The 25447-nt window shown below is 42.7% G+C and overlaps 2 protein-coding genes and 1 long non-coding RNA gene across 3 annotated transcripts; 2 read left to right on the forward strand and 1 right to left on the reverse strand.

Annotated features, from left to right (window-relative positions):
• Positions 1-1588: 1588 nt before the first annotated feature.
• Positions 1589-3036, reverse strand: LOC147201437 (uncharacterized). The gene is made up of 2 exons (XR_015101701.1): positions 2888-3036; positions 1589-1893 (listed from the first exon to the last, which is right to left on the reverse strand). It is a non-coding gene; the product is annotated as an uncharacterized LOC147201437 (long non-coding RNA).
• Positions 1695-5439, forward strand: fblim1 (filamin binding LIM protein 1). Its single transcript, XM_086118902.1, has 7 exons — positions 1695-1953; positions 2895-3175; positions 3563-3638; positions 3727-3896; positions 4249-4421; positions 4561-4678; positions 4766-5439. Exons 1-7 carry the CDS (start codon positions 1695-1697, stop codon positions 4859-4861), a joined length of 1173 nt encoding a protein of 390 aa, XP_085975028.1. The 3' UTR covers positions 4862-5439.
• A 2271-nt stretch (positions 5440-7710) lies between these two features.
• LOC147201439 (msx2-interacting protein) lies at positions 7711-25240 on the forward strand. Its single transcript, XM_086116881.1, has 14 exons — positions 7711-7958; positions 8949-9263; positions 11845-12321; positions 12437-12591; positions 12812-13012; positions 14967-15118; positions 15198-15323; positions 15426-15539; positions 15611-15724; positions 15799-15899; positions 16320-23475; positions 23575-23769; positions 23860-24018; positions 24313-25240. The coding sequence occupies exons 1-14, from the start codon at positions 7876-7878 to the stop codon at positions 24442-24444; spliced, it is 9480 nt and encodes a 3159-aa protein (XP_085973007.1). The 5' UTR covers positions 7711-7875; the 3' UTR covers positions 24445-25240.
• The last annotated feature ends 207 nt before the right edge of the window (positions 25241-25447 follow it).

Genomic DNA, 25447 nt, shown 5'->3' on the forward strand with positions numbered 1-25447 from the left:
GTGTCCAAAGTGGTGGTACCCAATGAGCCATCCTAGCTCAACCAATATGGACATATTTATTTATTGTAAAAGAATGTTGCATTATATTTGCATACCCATCGATAATGGCGACCAGCTCCAGCCCACCCAAATCCAATCGTCAACCCAATCTGCTGGGTCCAAACAATTAACCCAATCTACTCAAAATACAAAGCTGCCCAGCAAGTGGGTTAAGAAAACAACCCATCTTTTTTTTTTCCACGTGCAGATTATGTTCTGCTCTGTATGTGCATGAACCAAATGGACGTGACAAGACATGTGCTGATACCATGTCAAATTGAAAATATTGTGTAAGGAGGAAGAGGAGGACAAAAAAGAGGCAGTATAAAGTCCTGACGCGATGCAGGGAAATTATTATAGTTACTGGAAAAGCCCTGGGGATGAGCCGAAAGATAGCATAAGTATCTTGATGATGAAAACGTTATCATATACTTTATGGCACTAGCTTTGATAAAAAGGTGGAAGTATGAATTGCACAAGCATTGCCTGACTTTCTGTTTTAGTATATCCATCTCATGCATCTTGGCTCAAATGGCGAATCTGCATTTTTTTTCTTTAATCCTTCAGTGGCATTATACAATACCATCTACGTCGTGCGAAATAAATTGAAAAATACGTCAAGCCAGCAACATGTGGTTAAAACATGTTTTCGTGGTGCACCAATACTGTACATCATGCCTTGCGACTGACAGGTGAACAGTCCAAGGTGAACTCCGCCTCTGGCAGAGTTTGCTTGCATAGGCTCCACCTTTCCCATGACCGTGAATGCGATAAGCAGTAGAAATGGATGGACAGACAAGTACATCATATTTTCCCCTAAGACTGACAGTTTACCTTTTACGGTTAGTACGGAAGTGATATTGCCAGCCAGAGAGAAAAAGGGAGGAGGAGGCGTGCAGGGACAAGAGTAACAGGTTGGAAGTTGACAAGGAGTGGCCTTCTGTCGTTATAAGCGCACTCTTTAGAGTAAAGTCCATCAAGAAAAATCGAGAAGTAACACAGTGCTGTTGGGACGCCGACGAAGGAAGCAGGCAGGAAACTACCATCACGTCACCTCTCAGGTACTAAGCACTGACTGTTTCTTTCTTTATTTTAAACTAAAATATGTTGTGGTGGAAATGCCAATGGTGAAATGACATTCTCACTCAGGGCATCTCTTCCCTGGGTGCCAATGGCAACACTAGGTCCAGACAGCAGTTCGAAACAATAGTTTTATCTAATAATTCCTGTCGTGTTGTTTGGGGAGTAACTGCAAGCTCTCTGTCCACGTTTTCATTCAAACAACCGAGTGGACATGACTGGCTGAGTGGTGGAAAAGTCAGAAAGCACAAATACTTTGTTAGTGTACCAAAGTAGGATTGTCACATATCTGTACTTTACGTCAGATTACCTTTTTTTATTAATGACTTTTTACTTTTACTCTCTTACATTAAAAAAATGGACATCTTAACTTTCTCATCTCTACTTCTCAAAATAGTCTTGGGACTTTTTTCAACCACTGCGGATGATGACACAACGTAATAAAAATCTAGAATAAATAAAATAGAGAGTGTGTTAATAGGTTTTATTCAAAAAGACATCTCATATTCAGTACATTTAATTCCAGTCGCTCAGTATGAACTTCATGCTAACCACAAATAGGTTTTTCCACGGCCATGGCATCGGGAGATTCAAGCAAGAAAGTGTCCAGTGTCTTCATCACCTTGGCAACTCCTCACCAAGCGAAAGCCAAGCAACACAGTGGCAACAAAAAGGGATGGGTGCATGCAGGACCTTCTCAAAGAAGCCCAGGGTCTCACAGCTCTGCAACTGAAGAGCTTTCCCAAATGTCCTTGAGCTCTGAGAGCCGTCCATCTGTCCAGTCGGGACACAACATGGGAATGTTGTGGGAAAACGACAATAAGGATGTTGCAGGTATTTATGACAAAATGATATTGCCATATACTGTATATTTACTCTTAAGATGTATGCAGGTTGTACGCATGTTTCTCTGTGTTCAAATGAACCATTAATTAATATAAAATAGTTGATGTACTTCATTTAGAGTTCTTAACTTACTCAACACTTTTTCTTGCAATCTTTATATATCTATCACACACATAAAGCTTATTGGTCCAAAAATAGGAGGCAGAGTTTTGTTTTATTATTTTTGAAGTTGCAGCCTCTGCCATTTGAAAATTGTATTCTACTACATTGCGATGTTGGTTTGAATGTTCAGCCCTGATTTACAGTATACCTACTTACTTTATATGTGCATTTCCCTATGAAGCTACAGGAAATGAAAATGGAAACAAGAATATGGAGTTGCCTTTCTTTGTGCACTGGGTCACAGTTAGTGTCAGCATCATGGAGGAGCACTCGCAGGCAAACACGTACAATGAGTCATTGTTCGCCACCTACTGCAGTGCATCCTTTTTGTGCGAAACTCTGGAATTAATGTTTTTTAAATTATGTGTGATGTGACTTATTTTGGGCCACAAACATTGAAATTAAAATAAAAACGAACAAGGGTAAAAAAATAAGAAAACCAAGTGATGATCATTTGCATATACGCCACATCGCTTCCTGTCAATGTCCCGTAACGAGTGGCCTTGCCAAGTATAAAGTGACTTGACTGCTTTAAATTTAGTCTAAAATTTGACGCCTCTATGGGAGTGTTTATTGAGCAACAGAATGTGCCCCCCTCCAAGATGTGTTTCGATGTCCACAGTGGTCACAGATTTTTGAACAGAACACAACACCAAAGTGTTCCCATAAAGTCTGAAGCATGCAATGGGTGAAGATGAAAAATTAAGAACCTCAGGTATTCGAGTGATTAATTTATGTTGTGAAAAATATTCTATTTTACCTTTCAGGATCATCAGATGTCTTTTCACCCCCTGCTCTTCCTCCTTCTCCTCCCTCTTTGCTGCATTCATATCCCCCGGATCCGGTGCCCACACCGTCACCTCCTCCTGCCCAGAAACCTGTCTCACGCCCTCCGTCCTGGCCACGACCCACTCCGTCACCTCCTCCTGCCCAGAAACCTGTCTCACGCCCTCCGTCCTCGCCACGACCCACTCCGTCACCTCCTCCTGCCCAGAAACCTGTCTCACGCCCTCCGTCTTCGCCCCAGCCGCCACGTCCTAACAAAGAGGTAAACGTTAATGTTAAGTCGCTAAAAATTCCATGCTTCCGCTTATCACTTCGACCAACAAAATACCAAGGAAGAAGGCCTTTTTCCCCCTGCAAATAAAGAACATTCCGAGACATTCATGAGGATTAGATGAGGAATTACATGTTCCATCAATACAGCGATGACGTAATGCAACGAAGTTGGCAGAAAGCATCAGTTCAAACATTAGAACAGCTCTCAGCATGTTGCAACACGGTTTTAGACCAGTATACAGACAAAAGAATAAACATCTACTGGAATTAAATCAGTACTGCGGGTAAAGGTAAGCACATATTTGAGGAACATGCAGGTGTACAGGGTTTGTTTCTGCCATTTTTGTTTACATAAACTATTTGCTTTGCATTTAAGGTGGCGCCATCTAGTGGAACGAATGCAAAAACACCGCCAAATGAGATCCATGAAGATTATCCCAGTGAGGGCAGAGGTAATATTTTTTTTTGACTTCTATTAACATCTCTCAGGCATTGATGATGTATGCAATCTAACCTGTTCTTAATTTGCATGCAATGCAGGCTTGTGTGGTTTCTGTCGGAAGCCCATACCTTTTTCTGAACCAGCGGTAACCGCTTTGAAGCGGATTTACCATAAAGGCTGCTTCACGTGCAGGACCTGTCGTAGCCCTCTGGCTGGAAAACCGTTCTACCACAATGCTGAAATCCCCGAATGTGAAGCGTGCTATGGGGTAAAGTCTTCACTGCATATAGTTGAACCTGCAAGTTTCAAAATTTGAATGGATTTCCCCCCCCGCCCCCCCCCCCCCACCCCAACCCCGACAGCCATCAACACCAAATTTTGGGATGCTCAAATTTGGAGAATCCACAAAAACTCATTCTGACCGTTTAGCAATATTAGGTCAAATTGGGTAACATTTCTTGCCTTTTGGAAACTTTTCATTACAAATATTTTCCTGCACTGTCTAAGAAGTAAACCAAAAGCCTGCAGGACTTTGAGGGAATTATTGTTGCTTTCCAGATACAAAAAAAGAACCCAATTCAAACAACTCTTTTACATATCTGTTCTTTTCGTTCTTGCAGAACAGTCTTGATCGTTGCTGGTCATGTGGTGAAAAGATAAGAGGGCAACTCATTCGGGCACTCCAGCGAACATATCATACCTCTTGTTTTACTTGTGCAACTTGTAAACAACCACTGGAAAACTTCATGCAGGCCGACAGTGGAGAAGTCTATTGCTATCTGGACTACAGCAGGTATGACAATAACAGCCAACGATTGTAGCTTTCCAATATTTAATATGCTGACACAGCATATTTCCAAGCTGTCACATTTTCCTAGTTTGCTGTCGGACTTACCTTGTTTTCCATTTCCTCTTGATTTCTATGAATTCAGGATGTTTGCTAAGAAGTGCAGCGTCTGCCACCAGCTAATTATAGCCAGTGATGGGAGTCTTCCAGGACATATTGAAAGTGATGGGCGCATCTTCCACAAAGAATGCTACAGATGTGAGGTATGGGCATAACCAGATGACAAAGTTGATTCAAAGATGTGCGCATGACCAAGCTGGAGTCAATTATTATATTTTTCCCCCTCTCAGGTTTGTCACTTCAAGTTCTCTCTGGAGAAAGAGGAGCATGGCTGCTATTCTGTGAATGGGAAAAGGCTTTGTCTCACATGCTGTCAAAAGCAATGAGCAACACACAAGAGAATCGCTCTGGCTTCTCTGTCAAGCAACAAACCAAAACCACGGATGTGATGGGAGACTAAACTGGCACATGCAACATACGTTTGAATCAAATGTTTTCAATGTGTAGTTTGTTTTGTAGCAAGACTGTTCGTGCGTAGAAGCTGGGTGTGGGAATCACACAAATCAATATTTTGCTTTCATACTAATAATATTACAATACAGCAAATGGATGACAATGTAATTGTTTAATTCTTTAAACGAGTATTATGTAATTACTATGTAATTAAACATGGACTGATTGGTTGTTTAATTACCCAGTCGGGAGAATACTGGTACTCACATCCCATTGCAAAATCAAAATCATCATAAAGTATTTGCGCATCAAACAGCCATAATTTCAATATTTTGATGATTAGGTATACTGTATAGAAAATCACATACAAAGATTTTTTAATGCATATACTGTACAATGAAATCTCCCCCTTTCCCAAAAAGATGTATGTGTAACACGGCATTGTAAATTATTTCCACTGTGCTTCTTCCTGACCATGAGTTCAACATTCAAAATAAAATGACACTGTGAAGTTTTTGTTTAACCACACAGGAATCATGTCAAAATAATAATAATAATAATAATAATAATACATTTTATTTACAAGCGCCTTTCAAGACACCCAAGGACACTTTACAATAACAAAAAACACAAAACAATACGGGTTGAGCAGCGGCAGCCAAAACGCGCCAGTGTTCACTCAACCCGGAAGTCAGGTTGAAGTCTGGCCTGTCTTGTTATCCAAATGAATTCTATCTACACTTCTATGTAATCAAATTTTTATTAAAACAGTCTCGTTGGGTCCTTTATGTACTTTTTGGTATGACTGAAAACAAATATTGAATGCACACACAGCTGACATAAATTTATATGCAACATTGGCGATACCGTTGAATGTGAATCTTTTGGGGTTGCACATTATGTTGAGCTACACAAAAAAACTGCCGCTGTTCTTGATATTACAAAAAAGTAAGCATATGTGGTAGTTCTGGAGCATGTCAATGCGTGAAAAATTGGAGATACATGAAAACAAATTGGCTTCATCTACTTCTATTCATGTACACTTACAAAAATGTTGTGTTGAATTCATTCAATTTTATTTGATTAAGTGGCTGCACCAAATAAAATGGATCCAGCCACGTTTTGTAAGTAGATGTATACCCTATTTAAAAAAACGTACTAGGAAATAAATGGAGTATATTCAACAAAAACTTCTTTCGGTGTAGTGCAAATGTGCTCGGTTAATATTTTTTGTTTTAAATACGCAGTGAGCTAGTGATGACATGAGAGACAATAAAGTGTGTCGCAGCAAATGATCCACTTTCACTTAATTGGTCCAAAAATAATAATGTATCTTTGTTCATCTATCTATGCCAGTGATGCACAGTGACAGGCAGAACAATTCAATTCCCTTCCACTAGATGGCAGAAGGTACATTATTAATTTGTGTATCCACTTGTGACAGTTTTGTTTAGTGGTGTGCCGAAATTTTGAAATCCGATGCGTTAAAGAAGCAAATTAATTGCTAATACCTGTAGCTAAAGTTACATCTGCCCATACCACTGATTCTGAAGGCTCTGAGTCGAGTAGATTGGCATGGTAACACAAGAAGCCCGAAGCTGGAATCAAACCTTGCACCTCTGCACTCTGAGGTGGACATGCTAACCAGTTCACCACTGTGCCACCCATCAGAAATGTCAATAATTTTCGATTTTAAAGTTGTTCCAATTTAAATGACAGCCCCCCCACTCCAAAAAAATACAAGTGTTTCTAGTGCACTTGCTCTCGAGTAAAAATGACATCAGACGGCTCAGTTTGCAAACGTCACATGCCCAAACCCACGAAACAGGTTAGCTATGACGGTTGTTACCTGAGGCCTTCAGCACTGTCACTTGTATGGAATATTTTTATTTGATTCCCTTTTTCATGACTACAGGATGATATGGGGGATTCTGAGTTGAAGTTGTCAATAACCTCTAATGTAGCACTTATCATATCTTTAGCTAATTTATAAGCCTCTCGCCAAGATGCTTGCTTGATTATTTCAGATTGATTTTTTTTTTCAGTTTGAACTGGCATTACAAAAAGTAAAAGTATATACATTTGTTTACGAAAAGAATTACAGTATTAGAAGCGGAGTTTGTAATTGTCAAACATGTACCTGTATTAGTCCATAGCTAAAATGTGTGCCGAAGTAAAATAATTTTGAGACTATTTTTGTTCAAATGAACACTCTCATTAGATCAAAATGTACAATATGTTATTGTGTAGGTGAAACGGATACAAGAGTAGTGCGTAACTCTTGATTGTATGTGCATTATGTTCCAATTCATTGTAATACAGAAAAGCCACAGAAGTGCATCAGCAACTGTGTCATCCTTGACCATATACAAGGCCATTATTACAATATTTTAGCATTAAGCTCGTGAACCATTGTTAGGCAACCCTGTTTGGTTCTCTTGAATACACAATGGGTAATTCTCCTGTATTTACAGTAGTTTGACAGTAAACTTCAGCTGGGAGTGGTGTCAAACATCTTGAAGCCTCTTTTATTGATTAATTGCTAACCACATAAGTCACTTGAATTGAGTTTATTCGCACCATAGTTGAATAGATAACACAATTGTGTTTTATCTGTGCGTGTACTGGTCAAGAGATTGTGTGAGGGGGCTTTGTTGCAAAGGGGCAAGCAAGGACCGCCATTGACTAGTCTACACTTGGCGGAATCGTGTGGGCCCTCCCAAAGGGTGCGCGCAGCCTGTGCTCGCGCAGCTCGCACCCTGAAGCGCGCTCTCGTGCCTGACTCGAGGACGCAGCGGCTAAAGCTAAAAGAGCAGCGGGCGAGCAGGCCCGCGTCTGCTTGGCAGAAATACGTCGTCGTTCATTTTGTTCCGACGGACCCTTCGACCAGCTGGGATTTCAAACGCGCCCGATCATATGTGTGTGAAGGGGCAAAGGATAGCGCAAGATGGTTCGGGAAACCAGACACCTTTGGGTGGGAAATTTGCCCGAACACGTTCGAGAGGAGAAAATTGTGGAGCATTTTAAACGGTAGGTTACGCAAGAGGGGGATTCTGTGGTGGCGGAGCAGCGCGCCATATACAGTACAACATTGAGCCGTCTCTGGCTAGCCCATCGTCGATGCTAACGCTAGCGTGTGCAAACTATGAGAAGGGGGCTTTTCAAGTTCTGCTCGAGTTGGACGACACAACGTCGTGATTTCGAAGGGGACGCTGTACCAAACGGGCCCACCCTAGCGCCGTTGTTGACGATATTTGCCGAATTAGCTAACTTGTGCTACGAGTGATAAGCAAGGCGCTAGCCACAAGCTACCTACCACCCAGCCAACCATTTTGTGGCAAGTCAATACGTTTTAATGATCGTTAAAAGACACGGTCGCACACGTTTAACGGGCACATTATATAAAACTTGCACCGCATCGTTGTTTTGTATTTGTTTGTATGTGTGTATACCAAATAAATGTTAATTCCCGCGAGGGTGTTAAGAGTCGTGCGTTTCGAAAACACTCCAGCTCAAATTTGTGAAAAAAATCAGACAGCCGACCGGGCCCATCTTTTAATATTAGCTGGTTGTTGGACTGCTCAAAGGCACTTTAATCACCATTCTCGGTCTAGATGTTACTTATGGTGAATGCACTCGCCTAAACCTAGAGCTTGTCGGCCGTCTGGTTTATGCTCCAAAGGTTGGAAAAGGTTAAAACGCAACATGTCGTATTCGCGTGCCGGTGGGGGGGGCAGCAATCGAGGAACTCAACAAACCCATTTCCAAGAAAACAAATACTGTAGTATTAAAATTTTAGCAGCGGCTTCTGCAAATAATCTCAATTTAATCTATTTTCTTAATTATTTCCTCAGATTAGATTGTATTTCCCCAATTTGATGATGTGGATGCTTGACTATTTACTGTACAGCTAGTTGTTTCCACTTTCGGAAATATTTAATGCCTGCTGTATTTGCACGAAGTATACATTCCTCTCTTATCTTGAGTTAATCAATTCCATCTGATTTAATCCATTCTCAGGTATGGACGTGTGGAGAGTGTTAAGGTCCTGCGGAAGCGAGGGTCAGAGGGCGGCGTTGCAGCCTTTGTGGATTTTGTGGATATCAAAAGCGCTCAGAAGGCACACAATGCCGTCAACAAGATGGGGGACAGGGACCTTCGGACTGACTACAATGAACCTGGGTCAGTCCCAAGTGCTGTTCGGGGCCTTGATGACAGCTCCCCCTCGAGCAGTCGAGATGTTACAGGATTCTCTAGGGGAACAGTTGGACCTGTCTTTGGCCCCCCTGTGTCCCTTCACACCAGAGAGGGGCGTTATGAACGGAGAATAGATGGGTAAGTGGACATGGTCACCAATCCGTGGAAATCTCGGTATGAGATAGGTGTAACACCTAATCACATAGTTGGTTTATTCCGAAGGGACGTATGCCTCACGGGGGTCTCACAAAGGTAATTTAGGGATCGGTCCGCTTTTCATCATAATTGACTTGCCATGCCAATGGGATTAAGTAAATTAACCACACATTATGATTTCTTAAGGTTACATTAATACCAGATCTGTTTATGGATATTACACCCAAAAGGAATATCCTGGCGAGTTCTGGATTTATTTTGTTGGAAATTACCCTTTCCTGGGAGCTTTTGGATACTTGAAAGCCATTTTTTCCCCAGGATATGGATCTAAGTTTTTATTTTGACACAAAAAATGAAATCTGGAAGTAAGTCCATGATGCAAGCAAGCCATGGTGGATTCACAGGTATTGGGTATTTTATCATAACCTTTTTCAGGACTACCTACATCTGGTTATCCTTTTGTCTGTCTTGGCAATTGCTGATAGCTGGATTACTATTTTTTTTCTTCCCCCAAATATTTTTCAATCCATGGATACAGCCTGTTCTGAACCTGGAATTTAATCATTATGCAACCCAAGGCCCAAAAAATTAAATGCTGTTTTTTTTGTTTTGTATTTTTTTAAGCCAATTTTAGCACACGATGAAATAGAGTAGCTACATTTCCTACAAAATATGGAAGCTATACTTAGAAGACTTCACAAGAACACAGAGGATCCCATCTATTATCCAGGGAGGCTTATGGAGCTATTCCTGAAGATACCAGAAGTCTGCACCATTGGATGTACTCTCCTGGATGTATGCCTTGGATGTACTCACTTGAGTCCTAGTGTGGATTGGTGTAGCTGCCATTCAGTTGGATTACTTGTATGTGGATGTAGCTGTGTGAGGTTGCCCAATCTGCAGTGAAGAGAGATCCGAAGACAACTTTTCCAAAGTAATACCACAACCTCAAGCCAGCCAGCAGGCACATCGGATACGATCCGCGGAGTGTGGAATTATGCCATATCCAACAACTGGGATTTTATAGCTTGTTATTACGGAGTTTAATTATTGACAAAATATGTTCCGTTTTACATATCATGTCATACAATGACAAAGCCTAAGGAATACATTTTGGACTCCTTTAAAGTGGAATTTTTGGAAAGTACTTTTTGCTTAGATGATCCATTTGGATGTTCTGTTTAAGCGACATGGACTTGTCTGAATTATCCTGAAGTTCATCATCTTTATTTTATTTTTTTTAGAGCTTTATGTTCCTTTGTTTTTTTTTCCTGCTCTACATGTTCAGAAATCCATTAATTCTGTGGTTGTTTTATTTTTCTTTTTTTCCTCCCCTCATCCCGTGAAGGAAATTCCATTGCCTAACAGTGGATTATCTGATGGCCTCATACTCCACAGTAATTGAAGATTACTTGCAGTCTGATCGAAGAGAGCCGTTTTTGGCACATTAGAATAACAGATTTTTCCTGTTGGTTTTTCATTCCGGCTCTCACATTCTGACCACCTAGATTTTATTTGGATTAGTTACAGTAACTTCTTACGAAAAAGGTTGGTATTTCTCTGTCCCTTGCTTTTTCATCTTTCATTGTGTTTGTCTGACATTGCATCACATTTAGATTTTTTAAAAAAAGTTATACTGACGAGAATACTTACTCTTTCAATCAAATACAAATATTTGTGTAGGTTTTGTAATTTTATATGTATGCATCTAATGTCTATAAGGGATAGCAAGTCTGCCTCACAGTGGAGTGGTTCGAATCTCAGGCCCTCCTGTGAGAAATTAGCATGTTCTCACCCTGCATGCATGGGTTGTGTTGAGCTACTCAGAGTTCCTCCCACATTCCAAAAACATGAGTTGTTGTTTAGCTATGCCTGCCCTGCCATTGACTGGTGACCAGGCCAGTGCTTATGACACTTTTAACCCACTTTTGTCATGCAACGTGAAACTCTAGAAATCCGTCAAATGTTACACTGTCAATTGGGATATTAACTGCGACATATTGATTGTGAATGACTTGTATTTTTAGGACATTACAGGTCATGGTCAAAAGCTTTGTCATGTTGGCATCCATTCATTTTCTGTAGTGCTTATTCTCATTAAGGTCACGGGTGGCAGTCGCCGGGCTATACTGTATGTATACACAACAAAATAATTTCATGCCCATATTTAAACCTTTGTACTATTTAGGGTGTCTTTGAATGTTTTTGGAATGTTGGAGGAAGCCGATGTACCAAGAGAAACTAACTCAAGCGTAGGGAGAACATGCAGACCCCACACTGGAAGGACAGAGCCCGGCTTCGAACCCCTAAGCCTCAAACTGTGAATTAGATGGCGTAACCGCTCAGACACAGTGCTGCTCTGTTGCTGTCCAATACGAAACATAACTGGAGATTTCTTTTGTATTGTACATGTCGAAGAATGGTTTTAAATTTTCAGATTAAACAGCTTCAATTTGGACAAAGACTTCTTTGGCTGGCGACGATACACAATACAGAATGCTAAGCTGAATGTCAAGGATCCTATTGACCCGCTTCTCTTCTCTATCCTCTTGTCATTTTGCAGTAGCTCAGAAACCCGCGAACGTGCGTATGACCACAGCCCATATGGACACCACGAGCGCAGTGGCACTTTTGACAGACAGCGGCACTACAATGCGGACTATTACAGGGAGCGCTCTTTGTTTGCTGCTGCTGGTCCAGGGAGCAGTGCCATCAGCGGAACCTTTGAGGCATCAGACCCTCATTTTGACTCTAGAATTCGAGACCCCTTCTCTCTTGCGACTGCGACACGACGCGACCTCTACAGAGACGACAGAGGACGACGTGTTGATAGAACGTACCATCACCGCCGGAGTCGATCGTCCCATTCCTCGCAGTCTCGACACCCTTCCCCCCAGCGGACAACTGGACAGACCTCCAAAACTGCTCATTCCCCTAAACGAGCCCCTCTGTCCCCTGGAAGAGGCCCCCGATCGCAATCCCGCAGCAGATCTTCAAGCTCTGATTCCGTGAGCAGCACCAGCAGTACAGGCAGTGGCAGGTGGGACACTTTTGGGGCGTGGGTGGCAGTGATGCGTGTTGATATCTTTTATCTGTCTCATCGGTTCGCCCCCTCAGACGAGCAAATGTGACATAGTGTACTCTTTTGACAACAGTGACTCCAACAGCAGCTCAAGTGATGGATCACGAGCGCGTTCTGTTCAGTCGTCAGCTGCTCACGCGCCACCTCAGTCATCAATGGTGCTTGACTCGGATGAGCCACGAAGAAGCTTTGGGATTAAAGTGCAAAACCTCCCGGCACGATCGACAGGTGAGCTTTGTACCTGGTGTTGAAGTTTCATTATAGGCCAAACTACACCGAAGGGGTGACCACTGCGTTTGTTAAAATTTAAACACACTATATGGAGACATTGTTGGTTTCTAAGGTCATGTAGATTGTAATCAGTAAGACTTTTTACAAGACATGGTTTTGGGATTGTATACTGTATATGATTGCGCACACTTACGAAATGTAATAATTTTTTCTTCAGACACAAGTTTAAAAGACGGACTATTCCATGAGTTCAAGAAACATGGCAAAGTGACCTCCGTGCAGATCCATGGAGCATCAGAAGACAGATATGGTCTGGTGTTCTTTAGACAGCAAGAGGATCAAGAGAAAGCCCTTAGCGTCCCTAAAGGAAAACTGTTCTTTGGCATGCTGATTGAAGTCACTGCTTGGAATGGTCCTGGTAAGTGATGTTTAGTATAAATCTAACCTTTTGATCAAATTATGAATCTTGTTTCTGTCAGTTTGACATTGTATATCATAAACTATGATCCCAAAACACTTGAATTGCGTTTGAAATTTACAAACACCTTCAAACACTGCTGTGCTCTTAAACTTTGTGGTATAAGTCATGCTTGCGTTCGAATATAAGAAAGGACGGTGCATATTTAGGAACATATCACACCAAAGCTAATATCAAGATTAAAAACAAGTTTTCTGAATCTGAAACACCGCAATATTTTTAACATTCTTTATTCCTAATTACCCCACGATGAGTTGACAACCAGTCCAAAATACAGGACGGTATATCCTGCTTCTTGCCCAGATTGGATATGCTCCAGCTCATCCGTGACCCGAATGAGGATAAGTGTTGTGAAAAATGGAAGCGAGTTGATCTTAAAAGATGAATGAGCACTGCCCCTGCATCTCATGGCATCGATTTTATTTTGAAGTTGACAACAATTGAGATAAGATGTAATTCATAGGTTTTGTTTGCGAACGCGACGTTGCAAATTTCTGCAGGGCCTAAATGTAAAAAGCTAACCGCAGGAAAAATAAAACGCTTGATCACAAAAGACAAGCTTATGGCAGCTAGCCAGTCTGTGGTTTGCGCGGCAAGCCAGTGTAGCAGTCGGCAGTGAAATTGCACAAACAGATGTGATTCAGACACCACCAGAAGAGGAAAATTGCTTGCTGTTTAGTTTTAAAACTGCAAGTTTTGAATGTAGCCTCAGTTAACTCCCGCCGTGTCTCTGACCGAGAACCTCACCCATCAACTAAACTTCTTATGTCTATAACAGCCACCCATTATCCAAGGCATTTAATAGCGTTTTTTATTTTTAAAACTGCAAACTTTTCATTTAGTCTGTCCTGTGTAGAACTTTAATCACTGTATTTGGCTGAGGTTTGAATGTTGAGTGGTCTAACAAGTTGATCGGATTACAATTGTCTGATTTGATTCAATGTCACCACATGTTTAAATATTATATATAATATATATATATATATATATATTTTAAAATAAGTTAAACAGAAAGTTTGATAATGACAATAACAAATAAATATTGTCGTCTTAGCCCACATGCATTGTGAACATGGTCAAGTTTTATTTAAATTATCATTATTATAAAGGTAGCTAGCCCCCACCCACCACCCCCTTTTTTTTCGTGGAGTGGTTATGCTGAGGGATCTTATGTTGCTGATCCAATGTTCTGAACAAGTCTTGAAAAGCTGTGTTGTCTGCTCAAGAATACGGCCATAAATCCTTGGCTGTAAAGGCTCCCACAGTCTGGGATATTTTCTTTGAGTTTGGCAGGATTGTTGAAACTCACATCATTTCTTTGGCTGGCATAGTTATCAATTCAGGGTGTAAACGGCTCACAAGATTCCTTAAATTGCTGGTGTTCCTGACATTTAATTTTTGTGCGAAAAGCTTTTCACTGTTGGACTTGGATAAGTCAACCACAGTGAAATGCAAATGGTGTCCAAATTTCAGCATGCCTCAAAAGCGGCAAAGTATTAGAAGTGGCACATAACGTTTTGGGGGTCAGGTTGTTAGTGGTCTCGGGAATTTTTCTTCACAAGATCAAAAAGGGAATTTGTGAGTTTTTATCGAAAGTAGATACACTCAGAATAACATAGCATAAATACATTAGTTTGGCTTGTTTACACGTATGCAAAAAATACTGATTCATCGCTCGGTTCCTTTTGTAAGGCTGAATCACACCAAATGTGAGAATGCAGACCAATTGTGCGCCGATGAAAGCTGAAGTGTGTGTCACTGAATACTACAGTATACTTTTTAATCCCAACTGTTTTATTAAGACATTTGTCCGAAAGTTAAAATTTCTTGTCATTGTGCAAAAGTTTAAATTTCTCTGCCGGTGCTTGTCATAATGAGACATTTCTTTTCTTAGAAACGGAGAGTGAGAATGAGTTCAGGCCCCTGGATGGTAGGATAGATGAATTCCACCCAAAAGCCACCAGAACATTATTCATTGGCAACCTTGAGAAGACGACCAGCCGTGAACAACTTTTTGAAATTTTTCAACGCTTTGGAGAAATTGTCGTAAGATACCATCTTCCTGTGAAAATCTGTTCTTTGTGTCTTTTCTAGCCCTCTAAATGTGTGTTTTGTTCTCCACTAGGACATTGACATCAAGAAAATAAATGGAGTTCCCCAATATGCGTTTGTACAGTATTCTGATATTGCCAGTGTCTGCAAGGCCATTAAAAAGATGGATGGCGAGTATCTTGGCAGTAACAGACTAAAGGTAATATATAATAAATTAGTTCATTTTTTTAATGTTTGCCAGTCAAATGCATACTTTTTGTGTAATGTTCTTATTACCTTTTTTTCCCCTCCTTTTTCTTAGCTTGGTTTTGGGAAAAGTATGCCCACAGCTTGTGTTTGGCTTGATGGGCTAACAACCAATATCACAGAGCAATACCTCACGCGCCATTTTTGTCGTTATGGTCATGTTGTCAAGGTAAGGTGTTGTAGATTTTTTTTTTATTATACTTTCATCAAACTGTCTTAAGCAGTCTTTCTTTTTCTTAGGTTTTATTTGACAGAATGAAAGGGATGGCCCTCATCTTTTACAACAACACAGATTTTGCTCAAACCGCTGTAAGAGAGACCAAAGGCTGGAAGATTGGAGGCAACAAAATTAAGGTGACCTAATTTGTTAAATGTGGCATTTTCATTAATCGAATAGATTTAAGTTTATCATGATTTGTTGATGGCAGGTGGACTTTGCAAGTCAAGAGAGTCAGTTGGCATTCTTCAGAGCTATGCAGACATCTGGGCAAGACATCAGAGAACTTTATGAAATTCCTCCTGAACGACGGTAAATGGGTTACATTGTTAATTGCATACTTGTCATAAAATTGAGTTCAGTTGTTAACAAGATATTAATCCAGAGGGTGTCCCATAAGGTCTCCATACATAGGAGAAATAAGTTTCTTGACAAACCATACGACCGCTTGCTGAACCATCAGGATGATGTCAATTCATTGCTCTTTATTCAAATGCATTCTCTGGGTTGTCTGAAATGATAAAGACATAAATGTTGGGACCAAATATATATATGGAATGTATTATTTCTCCTATGTAAGGAGAGTTAAGGGACACGCTGTAGATAGCATGGGGCGTGTTTACATAATAATGAGTCAGGTTTAGAATTTAAAAATGTATTTTGCTTAAACAAAGGAAATGTTTGGTGAACTCTGTTAATTCGGTTTCCTTCTGTTTCCTATTCATGCAACAGGGAGGATCGCAGGCCGCTCTACCATGAATTTACAGCGGAGAGAGCTTACTATGAAACTATTCGAACACCTGGCCTTTACCCGGAAGATGCCCGGAGAGAATACGCTGCTCGCAGTCGGGACCGTTTCCCTGAATTAGAACATTTTCAGGGAGAACATTATGACCCACGATACCATGAAGATCCACGGGACTACAGGGAATACAGAGATCCCTTTGAGCAAGACATTAGGAAATACACCTATATTCAAAGAGAACGGGAACGTTTTGAAGCTGACCGAAACAGGTGGAGTCCTTCTCACCATCGGCGGCCTATTACCCCAGCAGTGTCGCCATCGCCGTCTGAGCGAGCTCCCAGAGAATCAGAGCGACGAGTTTATAGCCAGTCCTCTGAGAGAAGTGGTAGTGTAAGCTCACTCTCACCCCCACACTTCGAAAAATCTGAAAAGACTTTGCTTGAACATGCCTCAAAGAATGACAAGAGTGAAAAGAGCAATCAACCTGACCGAGTGGTGGGCTCCGAAAAGACCAAGCGGCCCAAACGAAAAGAGAGAGGTGAAAAAGCAGAGAGAGTCAAATCCAGGAAAGTAAAGGGGCAATCTCCATCCAATACACTACCAGACACAGAGCTCGATGCTGCTCTTGAGGTAGGCCCTGGACGAGGAAAGGGAGCTGAACCAGATGCCCAAGATAGGCAGAAATATAAGGGCGATAATGACTCTATTACGGGAAGTCAATTCTCAGCTGCCCACCACGAGTCGGTGAAAAGCGAAAGATCTGAAACGGTTAAAGGGGATAATTCTGATATGGATGGAAAAAATCGACTCAAGAAACATATTAAAACTGAGATTGGAAATGATGGGAAAGACTCATCGATGGATTCAGATCGCCTTGCAGCAAGAAAAAGGCGCTTTGCTGAGTCAGGTGGAAGGACTATTCACCAAAAGCGAAGCAGGCTTGATGAAGAGGATTCTAATCAATCGCAAGAAGCGAGTGTGATAGCACCATATGGGAAAGAGATAGACTCTGATAAACACAAAGATGCTCTACGGAGAGATTCTAGATTTAAAAGTGGAATCCCAAAGGATGTTCAAGAGGACATAAAAGTACTCAGAGAGAAAGCTGAGGGATCGTTGGACCGTTCTGAGTCGAAGCGACTCCCAGCCCACACGACATCCCGAAGACTTTCACTTGAGGGTAATTCAGACCAAGGCTCTTCAAGAGAACAGGAACACAGTGCCATTTTCAAAAGTAGTGGTCAGGTGCCTGAAATTTCCAAAAGCATCAAGATTAAGGATGAGCCTGTAGACATTGACCTGTCTCAGAGTTACCGCAAGCAAATGGAGCAAAATAGACGGTTACATCAGCAGCAACATCGAGAGTCTGACAAACCTGGAAAACCGGACAAACCAGGAAGTCCGCATGAAAGTGAAAGTGATGACTTGGAACACCGCAGTCTCGTGCATGAAGTTGGCAAACCACCTGAGGATGTCACTGATAATTTCCCCTCTCACAAACAAAAGAAACTCGACCAGTTTGACACTGAAGGAATTAAGAGGGAGCGCGTCTATAGGAGCTTCAGGCAAAAAAGTGAAGATCCTGACTGGAACAACACTTCCTCTCCGGGACACCAGTTTTCCCACCATACAGAGGAGGACTTTGATCATTTGCAGAAAGAACTTGCCAAAAATGAAAAAATGAACCCTGATTTGGAGCTGCTTGTCAAAAGCACACACAATACACAAGTAAACAAATCCAACACACTCAATCCAGAAGAGGAGCAACAAAAGCGATGGGAGAGTAGAGTAAAGCGAAACATGTTACCTGAACTAAAGTTTTCTAGGACTCTCAACAAAAATATTCATAACCGCAAACGTTTGGAATATGGGGTTTGGCATGATATCGAGCCAGGGGAGGTAAGATCAGACTCCGAAGAGGATCGAGAAGCCAAACCCTGTTCTCCTGTGGCATCTACTTCAAAATCTTTTTCAGAGAGGCCGAGGGGGGACAGATTTTCAGACCCCAAAACGGCACATCTTGAAAGAAATAAATTCTACTCTTTTGCACTTGACCAGACGATCACACCAGATACAAAGGCTCTGCTTGAGCGGGCAAAATCCCTCTCATCTTCCAGAGACGATAACTGGTCCTTTTTAGATTATGATACTCACTTTGCAAGTTTCCGCAACCGAAAGGATACTGAGAAGATAGAATCAACACCACGGCCTACACCATCGTGGTACATGAAAAAGAAAAAGATCCGAAGTGGATCTGAAGATAAACTTGATGATCGAAAAGAGGAGCCAAAGCCAGAGGAGCAAGAACGAAGGGAGTTGTTTGCCTCCCGCTTCCTTCACAGCCCTATTTTTGAGTTGGACACCAGACGGCTTCAGCATCTGGAGCGAAAATATGAAGAAACTGAGCAAGTGCAAAATCAGCAAAGTAATCAGCATGGAACTACAGATGGTGAACTTGACTCGGGTCCAGTGGTGCTTTTCCATAGTCGTTTTTTGGAACTTACAAGATTGGAACAACAAAAGAATAAAACCCAATCACAAGAAACGATAGCAGAGATAAATGTTGAAAAAACATCAATGGAAGAGCCACAGATGTTGCAATCACCTGAAACGAAAGACTCTATCAGTGAGCCAGAAATAAAGCCCATCAGCCCTGCTGAAGAGTTGGTTTCTGAACCCAGAGAAACACCCCCTATCCCACATACGGAGCTAAAAGACCTTCCTCCTATAGAAGAGACGTCTCCATTACCCACTGAGCCATCTCCTCCTGTGGTTTTCATAAAACAGGAAAAAGAAATTGAACATCTCCCAGTGCATTATCCACCAAGCGAGCCTAGCGCTGAGTCAGAAGCTCCATGTGTCAAACAAGAAGCCAGTTATTTAGACGCTCCTTTTAAACTATCTCCACCTGAAATTAAACTGGATGATGTTACAGATGCCAAACCTGGTGTAGAAGAGCCGAGCAGCTGCAATTTGCATGAGTCTGGGAGTAGTTCAGAACCAGAGGTTGTTTCTTTGTCAATGCAGACCGAAGTCTCCCAAGCCACAAGTTTCACACTACCTTCTCACGAAGAGTGTCTAGTGAAGAAAGAGATGTACTGTGCAGTTTCAGAGCCCGAAGAAGAAAAACAGCTTAAAGTCAGTAAAGAGCCCAGTGCTGACACTAACACAGGGGGAACCTCTGCCCATAAGGAACATAAAACAAAAGAACTGAAAGCTAAGAAGAGCAAACCATCCCCAGCTGAAGTTGCCTTAACTCTTGTGCCTACGTCAGCTCCTGAAAAACAAGCCACGCGAAAGAGTGAACGCATTGACAAAGAGAAACTGAAACGTGGGTCCTCTCCAAGGGCGGAATTTAAGTCTACTGGCAAATCTCCCCTTCATGGCTCGGATGCTGATGTCTCTGAACAGAGCATATCATCAGGCAGAGCAAGACGGAGGAATGTGAAGTCTGTTTATGCGACCCCAGTTGAAGAAGAAACCCCGGGTCGCACTGCAAAGGATATTCAAGAGTCTCCACGTTCTGCAAGAAAACGTGGCACGGATAAGGATCCTACACAGCAGCAAAACAATGAGCAGGATTTACCAGCTCCCGTTCCCACTCCTCCAGTGAAACGGGGCCGCCCTCCCAAGAATCGTAGGCAGGGCGAAGATGCAGCTAAAATGGACAAAAAAATGGAAAACAAAGATGTAGATCCAAATGAATCTGAGAGTTCTGAAAGACACCCAAGAAATTTGAAGGGAAAATTCTCCCCTAGTGCCACAAAAGGTTCAACGGGTCAGCTGTCGACAGCGCAACTAAGTGGATCCACAAAGAAGGAAGAAAAATCAGAGCTGACTGAGGGAAATGATCAGGAAATGGATTGCACTGATGAGAGTACCATGGCTTTGCCAGACTCCTCTAAAGAAGCCCAATCGCCTCAAGTCGACCAAAAGAAAGGAGAAAAAAGAGAAATGGTCAAAGACAACCAGGCTCTGAATGAAAAGATTTGTGAAGGTAAATCAAACAGCAAAGAGGATTATCCCCCTGTGTTGGAAGAAAAAAGCACCACAGAAAAAGATAAGCCTGTGAAAGGAAAAAACAAGTCGCCAAGGACCCCGAAGTCTCCGGTTCTGAAGAACCTCAAGATCAGGTTAAATGTCAAAGAGGTGAAAGATCATGTTTCAAAGTGCAGCAAAGGGGTTAACAATGAAGACTGTGAAACATCATCTTTGGAAAAAAAGGAGCATCTGGAAACATCAAAAAGTTTAAGTTCACATGAGATGGAATTGGAACAGGCCGTGGAGAACATTGCCAAACTCACAGATCCGTCTTTTCCAAGTGAACCTCAAACGTCAGCTGGCCCAATCACAGACTTGAAAAGTTTCTCAGATGAAGAAAAACCTAATCCAGCTAGTGAAACAGAACTCATTGCCGCCATTGACTCCATTACTGATGAGGATTTAGCCGTCTCTTTATCCCAAGCACCATCTCTAAGTGTCGACATAAGTTCAGAACCAGAGATTCAAGACTCGGTTCAGCCCGCCAAGGAACCGGAACCCGAATCGAGTTCTGTTAATACGCAACAGGAGCCTCCCCCACCAGCCACACCCAAAAAGGGCCAGAAGGGAAGACCTAAATCTATCAAACGTACTAAAAGCCAAAAGCAAGCAAGGAAAGATTCAAAAGAACCTCCCCTAAGTGAAGAGGCATCAACTCTTTCAGTTCAGAACACCGCTTCCACTGTAAAGATTGTCCCAGAAATTGCTCCATCAGCAGCTACTGCTGCTGTTATCACCCCCACCGCATGGAAGCCAGAGCAAGAGCCTCCAGCTGTCAAGGTACCTGAGGTGAAAGAGTCAGAATCGCCAACCGAAGAGCAGATTCCACATATCAAAACTGCTTACCCCCAGTCTAAAAGTCCAGTGGGTCCAAAGCCACATTCACCCTCCCTGTCACCACTAGCGTGCAGACCGAATATTAAACCACTTCAGAACAGTAGAGCGCCTGTCTCGCCACCAGATTGGATCCGCCACTCTGCAGGTACAGTGGTTGCTTCTGCACCGGCCTTGCCGTTAGCGCCCAAGGATAAACAACCTTCACCTGACCCTGAAAGTATGGATATCGATCGTGGCTCAAGCGATCTGAGGCAGATTCTTTTGAAACACAAAACCATTTCTCTGCCAGGGAGCAGTTATGTACCTACTAATCTACCTGCTGTCCAAGATCAGATCCTCACTGAGCACAATACTACTTTAACACTTGTGCCAAATAAATCGCCGCTACCCGAATGCCGGATGTCATCTCAGTCTGTTCGAACACCCGCCACACAACCTTCTCCCGAGACCAAGTCTGTGATTTCTGTCATTGCGTCCACTGCATTGCACTCCTCCGTTATTAGTCGTGTTTGCATTCCTCCTGAACCTGAAGACAAAGTGAACCTCAACATTGGTAATCAGGCTGCAGACATGGCTCTACCAAAACACAACTACAGGCCCAGCAAAGATGATACTGGACCCTACCACGGACCCACGATTGGTGATGACGGGGGAACTGCGACACGCTTTATTGTTGAAAGTTCCACTCTCAGTACAGGATCTTGCCCGGGTCTCAGGGTCAACACATCCGAAGGAGTAGTGGTACTCAGCCATTCGGGACAAAAAACGGAGGGACCCCAACGGATAAGTGCAAAAATAAGTCAAATTCCCCAAGCAACAGCGGGTGACATGGAATCTCAGCAGCTGGTATCCATGCCGCAAATCAAACCGGAAATATACAGTCATCCACAGTCAGGCCTTCCGAAAGGGTCTTTCCAGACAGATCATGGCCATTCTGGTAAGACGCAGTCGAGTTTTTCTTCTAATAAACAAGAAGGCACGGGTTTGGAGAAAATGGAGCCTGCCTATCACTCGGGTCCTCAAGGAGTGGTGAAGCGTCTTGCGCAGGGAGTTGGCAATCAGAGTATGGGCTCGATGTACCACCAGGACTACATGCCTACCAAACATCAAAAGAAAATCGACAGTGGAGATTCACATAGTTCAGATGGCTCGAAGGCGCAATGGGCCTCTGCCATAAGTCCCGCCATCAGTCCACATTTGCCATCTCCCCCTGGAAATCACGTGGGTTTTGTCACGGCCGCCGGTGACAGAACTCCTTCGCATCTCAGTGGCAACAAGCAGGAACCGCGATCCCCACGCAAGTCAAGTCATCCCCATTCTCCATTTACCAAAGTGTCCTCGCCCATTGGGTCTTCCTCACCTAAGGGCATACCAGTGATGTTACCCACCGGGCTTCCCGCCATGCAACAGTTTATCACAGGCGTGCATCATCCGGAGCAGTCCGTTATCATGCCGCCTCATAGCGTGCCTGGAGGTTTGGGACGAATGTCGCCTCATCCCGCTACCCAGTCGATTCCAGTGGGACATCTCGTCCAGGGGGACGCTCGGGTCAATACTCCTCCACTCTCCGTGATGAGTTACGGGATGCATAGCGAGTCTCTTACGTCTCCGTGGCCCGGGTCCATGCAGCAACGACCGACTTCACCCCAAACTGTTGGCAGAGACAAAGTCCTCAAGGTGAACCCGAGTGCTTTGAGGAGTCACGACGTCGACCAAGACGATTCGAGACGCTTCCACCAGCAAGGACGGCAACCTGCTGCACAGTTGAAACCAGAGACGATGCAGTCAGATCCTCGCGGGGGGTTCCGAAGCGGCGTGCCAATCGACGCGTTTAGGACGCAGAGAGACATGCGTGCACTCCTTCACCAACAAGGCGAGCGTTCGTCCACAGACGCACATTCAGGGCACCTTCAGGAGACTCACCCCCCTGCCTCTGCACCTTCCACTTTACCGATGTCTTTGTCTCCAAGGGCGCATATTCTCCCTAAAGGTGTTTCTGAGAAGGATGTCGCAAAGCCATTGGAGGCTAAAAGGCCCCACTCCCCTCTTTCTAAAGATGGACTAATGGGAATCCGGCAGCCAGGACCTACAATATCATCTCCCCAGAGAGCTCCGCTCATACCACCAGGACTAAGTGGCGCCTTCCCAGAGTACACTCAGATGTACTCAAACCCAAGAGGCGTCCATTCCCAGATGGCTGACACAACACATGTTGTTCCTGATGGGAAGATTTCACAGCCTGTTAATATGGTGCAGTTACTCACAGTAAGAAAAAAAAACTCTACAAAATATCTCTTTTTTTTAAGTCACTGAGTTCTTGTTGAACACATTCTTGTCTTTGTCCCTCTCCTCTAACTTTAACAGAAATACCCGATTGTTTGGCAAGGGCTACTTGCGCTAAAAAACGACACAGCAGCAGTCCAGTTGCATTTTGTGTGCGGCAACAAAGGTTTGGCTCATCGATCACTGCCCCTCCAAGAAGGTGGCGCCTTCCTCAGAATTGTCCAGAGGATGAGACTCGAGGCCTCTCAGCTGGAGAGCGTCGCCAGACGAATGACAGTATGTGCTCACAGCCTCCTTGCCAGTTGCTGCCCAATTCCTGGCATGTCCTCATTTCATTGAGTCATTGTTGTGTTTGTGTTACTGCAGGGGGAGTGTGACTTCTGTCTTCTGCTTGCTTTGCCTTGTGGGCGAGATCAAGATGATGTTCTGAACCAGACGCAAGCTCTTAAGTCCGCCTTTATAAACTACTTGCAGACAAAGTTGGCGGCTGGCATTATTAACATCCCAAATCCAGGTTCCAATCAGGTGAAGCCTACTTAATAAGTTATGCTTGCGCTCTCTCTCTCTCTCTCTCTCTCTCTCTCTCTCTCTCTCTCGTCTACATATTTTTGCATTCTCCTTTTAAGCGTGCGGGCAATTTCAGCATTATTTTGGTGCTTTGGTTTTAACATCGGAAATTTGAATTACATATACATTATAGAACCCTCAAATTGAAGACATTGTTGCTTTCATCATGTATAGTGACACACACTTTCTATTCTTCATTTACGGAAGTATTTTCAGTTGAGTAATTTTGTGTATTCCTGCCCCTCTTCCCAGCCTGCCTACGTGCTACAGATTTTCCCACCATGTGAATTTTCAGAGAGCCACTTGTCTCAGCTGGCGCCCGACCTTCTCAATGGGATTTCCAGTATCTCTCCTCACCTCATGATTGTCATCACCTCTGTGTGACCTTCACTGCGCGGGACTCTGCCTCATGGATAGATCAAAGAACCACAGATGAGCCTCAGGAAACAAGAGGAATGCGAGACTTTTTTTCTTTTTCTCGTCAGTCTTTTAACCTCCCAACCGTGTGTCATCCCATGTCTGGTCTTTTTGTCCTTCTCAAAAGAACTCAGGGATGGGCCAAACCAGAGTCACGTCTTTTTTTCTTCTTTTTTTTTTTTTTAGCATTTCTGCTGTATTTCTATTTATTGGAGTTTGACTTTTCTGTGAAGAAAAAAATTTGAATGCTTGAGGAACAAGAATGATTGACTGAGCTTTTTATTGATTTTCTGCCCCCACAAGAGGATCATGGATGTAAAAAAAAATCATTGTGCTTTTCTTTAAGGGGAGGACTAATAAAACAGAGACCCTGCAGAGGACCACAGATTTTAATTCCACCAGCTTGTTTCACCCCCACAACCCCACCCTCACCCCACTACTGAAACATTTTACACCTCTGGCACCTACATTTGCATTGCTCCAACAACATTTTCCTTTGGACGTTTTGGAGTATGGGACATTGTAAATATTTTAAATATTTAAACTTTGATCATGGAACTTGGAAAACCTGGCAGAGACTTGAACTCCGGGACTACCAGAACACAGTATGGAACTAGATGGCTATTCCTTTTTTTTTCTTTTTTTTCTTGGGTGTAAATACTTGTAACACAAGAAGTTTAGCAAACTCCCTGTGGAGTCTGCCATGGCACTTCATATTTTGTAACTCAAATTAAAAAAAATCTACAGAAATCTGAAAATACAAGTTATACTCCTCTGTTTCTTTACGGTTATTGTTATGAGGCACACAAGCCTAAAACTAATTTCAGGAGCTCCTGTATAAGTCTTTGCCAATGTGCACGTTTTAAATGGAAAAAATATCACAATCCTGTGAGAAATCCCTAATATTGTTGACATTTTATCAGCAGTTCCATGTTCAAAATGATTCATACTTTTTTGTTTTTAAAATTTT

This window comes from Hippocampus guttulatus, chromosome 8 (genome assembly GCF_054856545.1).
Source record: "Hippocampus guttulatus isolate MCC_2025c chromosome 8, RoL_Hgut_1.0, whole genome shotgun sequence".
Classification (NCBI taxonomy): domain Eukaryota; kingdom Metazoa; phylum Chordata; class Actinopteri; order Syngnathiformes; family Syngnathidae; genus Hippocampus; species Hippocampus guttulatus.

Bases quoted from the DNA above. Each gene is read 5' to 3' on its own strand.
- fblim1 (XM_086118902.1), top strand. From the start codon at position 1,695: ATGGCATCGGGAGATTCAAGCAAGAAAGTGTCCAGTGTCTTCATCACC. The intron at 1,954-2,894 runs GTATTTATGACA...TTTACCTTTCAG, and splicing joins CGACAATAAGGATGTTGCAG to GATCATCAGATGTCTTTTCA. The intron at 3,897-4,248 runs GTAAAGTCTTCA...TCGTTCTTGCAG, and splicing joins AATGTGAAGCGTGCTATGGG to AACAGTCTTGATCGTTGCTG.
- LOC147201439 (XM_086116881.1), top strand. From the start codon at position 7,876: ATGGTTCGGGAAACCAGACACCTTTGGGTGGGAAATTTGCCCGAACAC. The intron at 15,725-15,798 runs GTGACCTAATTT...TGTTGATGGCAG, and splicing joins TTGGAGGCAACAAAATTAAG to GTGGACTTTGCAAGTCAAGA. The intron at 23,770-23,859 runs GTATGTGCTCAC...GTGTTACTGCAG, and splicing joins GCGTCGCCAGACGAATGACA to GGGGAGTGTGACTTCTGTCT.